At 49.6% G+C, this 2897-nt stretch overlaps 1 protein-coding gene across 1 annotated transcript in view; it reads right to left on the reverse strand.

The window, feature by feature from the left end:
* Positions 1 to 211: 211 nt before the first annotated feature.
* The window catches only part of AQP2 (aquaporin 2), an 11380-nt gene continuing 8694 nt past the window's right edge, over positions 212 to 2897 (reverse strand). The window contains exons 2-4 of the mRNA XM_069092590.1: positions 2496 to 2660; positions 1798 to 1878; positions 212 to 1441 (exon numbers count right to left, since the gene is read on the reverse strand). Coding sequence (XP_068948691.1) covers positions 1232 to 1441; positions 1798 to 1878; positions 2496 to 2660 — 456 coding nt within the window. The 3' untranslated portion in view covers positions 212 to 1231. The remainder of the gene's footprint in view (positions 1442 to 1797; positions 1879 to 2495; positions 2661 to 2897) is intronic.

Genomic DNA, 2897 nt, shown 5'->3' on the forward strand with positions numbered 1-2897 from the left:
CTTCTAGGTAAAGCGGGTAGGGAAATTGAGGGCCCTCCTCCAATTTATTTCAGTTCTCAGTAGATTCACTGCTCCCTGCCCCATCCCATCCCCCAGGTAGATCTCTAACTGTCCCCACCTTCTTGGCCTTTCTAACTTCTTCCTGCCTCATTCACCCCATTCAGCTCCAACGTATTTAGCCTCTTTTTGCATGACATAAAACATCAAAGGGTTCTAGGCTGGGGAATCTGGTTTATTGCAGGTGATCAGTGCGAACCCAGAGAAAATGGTCAGAAGTCTGGCGATACCAGGAAAGATAAGACAAGTCAAGGAAAGAGGGAGGGGTCCTTGGCTCAGGCCCATTCACAGATGCTTCCAGAAGCAGACACTCATGCCTGGGACTCTGACATTCACCCTCAAAGACACACAATCAAGAATGTGTATTTACTCCTGTGCACGTGCACACACACACACACACACACACACACACACTCAAAATAACATATACATATAGAACAGCACAGTCACATGTGCAAACACAGCAACATGCCCGTGCAAATACAAATACACACTGATAGTAATCTGCACATACAAACACATACATTGATACATATGAGCACACGTAACCCCAAATACACAAACCGCCTGGCTGATATGGTGGCTGATATGCTATTATCCCTTGGCCCCTCAGTTCTTAGCTCCAGTTAAGGGGATCTAAATGCTTAGAGAAACTGAGGGAAAGAGGTGGATCTGTGGGTTCTGAGCCATCTTAAGGAAAGCAGACAGACTTACAGAAACAGGTGGGAATTGATTCTGCCTTCCAGGGTCAAGGGAAGGAATCTACCAAGCTCCTTCACTAATAGCTCTGCAGTTTTTGCTGCTTCTGTCTGCTGACCTCGTCCCTGGCCCCCGTCCTTCTTCTTACACATACCATCCCCCCCCATATGTATCCTGTGCAGGGGTCTCCCACCGCTTCAAATGTACAGGAAGCTGTTTCTGATGCTGTACTGGGGTCCACTTCCGTCCTTGAAAGGATGAGAGTGTAGGTGGGAGCAGGCAGGTTGTCTCCTGTCCAGATATGGAAGAGAGGCACAGGAGTGTGTGGATGGAAGACTCCCTCTGGTCTAGGGCATGAGCTTTGACCCGCACAGTCAACAACTCCAGGTTCCCCTTGCTACTCTGTCTCTGGGGTTCATTCCCTTTGCCCCAGAGGGCCTGGTGGGGCTAGAGAGCATCGGGGACCAAAGGAACATCAGGCTTTGCTACCCCGAGGCAGGCTCTGGGGGGAGTGGAGTTCCACTGATTGCCTCCTCCTCACCTCCCTTTCCTCCCAGTCTACATCTGGCTCCTTCCCCTTCAGAGTGGCCAGCCTTTCTGAGAGGCTTTTAGCGTGAGGGAATAGGAGGTAATTGTAGATAAGTGAGCCCAGGATGGCACCAACCAGAGGTCCAATCCAGAAGACCTAGGAGAAGATGGAGAGAAGGGAAGGATTAGGAGTTCTTGAACTAGCAGAAAGAGGTGGTTCTGTGTTCCTAAATTATTTCAAAGGGAATTAGGGAATTCTAGAGTATCTTGGATCTTCCTTACCCTGACTTAGCCTGATTCTACCTTCAAGAACCATCAGACCCCTTGGGGAGTCTGGAGTCTTTACCATTTTGATGGTGGGGAGCTGTTGAGTCCTACTTCTCTGGGAAATCTCTATGATATTAATCCTTTAATGCTGAACCAATAATTCCCCTTTCCCAAAATGTCCACATACTGGCCCTCAGTCTCTCTCTGGGATTTTTTGTGGGGAGGGGAAAGGGCTTCAGCTATTACCCAGTGGTCATCAAACTTGCCCACGATGACTGCAGGGCCCAGGGAACGGGCTGGGTTCATGGAACAGCCAGTGTAGTGGATCTGGGGGAGAAAAAGATCATGGCGAATCCTTAGTAAAAAGGGAGCAAGATTTAAGAATGTGCTTTAAGGCAGCAAGACAGGATTTTACTTCATGTCCAACCTCAGCCTGAGTCTCACTCAGGGTTTCCTGGATTCCTCATTATTGGTATCCTCCCTCCTCCCCTGAACTGCTTCCCGCCCCCACCACAAAGCCTAGGCAGGAGCACGTGTCCATAGGCACACAAGTCCATAGGCACACAGGGGGCCGGATAAAGGATGAAGATTCCACTGTATGAAATCAGCTGTTGCATGGGAGCTAGAGTATAAAGAAGCCTGGATTTCTAGAGAGAAGGGAAGTAGGTTTTAATCCCACCTTCAACATGTACAACACTCATGTGAATCCTACCCCGGCCCAACCCACTACCTCAGAAAGTCTGCTGTGAGAATCCAAAGGCAACAAAGTGCGAGGTATAAATGCCAAGTATTTGTAAGTCATCATTGTAGTCTCACTAGGGAATTGATAGTGGGAGGGGCACAGTACACATTAAGGGATGGCAGTGGGAATAGTGCCTTCCCCTTGGGAAGGGTGTCTCTGTATTTCCCCTCTCTCAGGAGGCCTGAACTGGGCTATTACTTACCCCCAGCAGATGGCCCAGGGCCACTGAGAAGCCAATGGAGAGAGCTGGAGAGCCAACGTTGTCCTCCCGCCGGTCGTCAGTGGAGGCAAAGATACAGAGGACCAGCTGCAGGGTCAAGAACAGCTCCATGGTGACAGCTTGGCCAGCAGTCGTGTTGTTACTGAGCTGGAGAAAAAGAGTAGTTGGGGGTAAAGTGTGGCCTGGAGAAAGCAGAGGAGATGCGGCCCTGAGCACCATTGCAAACAGGCACCTCTTTCTCCTTCCTTCCCTCCCTTTCTCCCTTCCTCCCTTCTTTCTTTCTTTACTTCCTTTCTTCCTTCTTCCCTCTCTTCCTTCCTTCCCTCCTTCCTTCCTCCCTTCTTTTCTTCCTTCCTTCCTCCCTTCTTTTCTTCCTTCCTTCCT

The sequence above is a fragment of the Petaurus breviceps genome, unplaced genomic scaffold (assembly GCF_028583685.1).
Source record: "Petaurus breviceps papuanus isolate PSGF00001 unplaced genomic scaffold, PetGlider_PUasm1.0 191, whole genome shotgun sequence".
Lineage (NCBI taxonomy): Eukaryota > Metazoa > Chordata > Mammalia > Diprotodontia > Petauridae > Petaurus > Petaurus breviceps.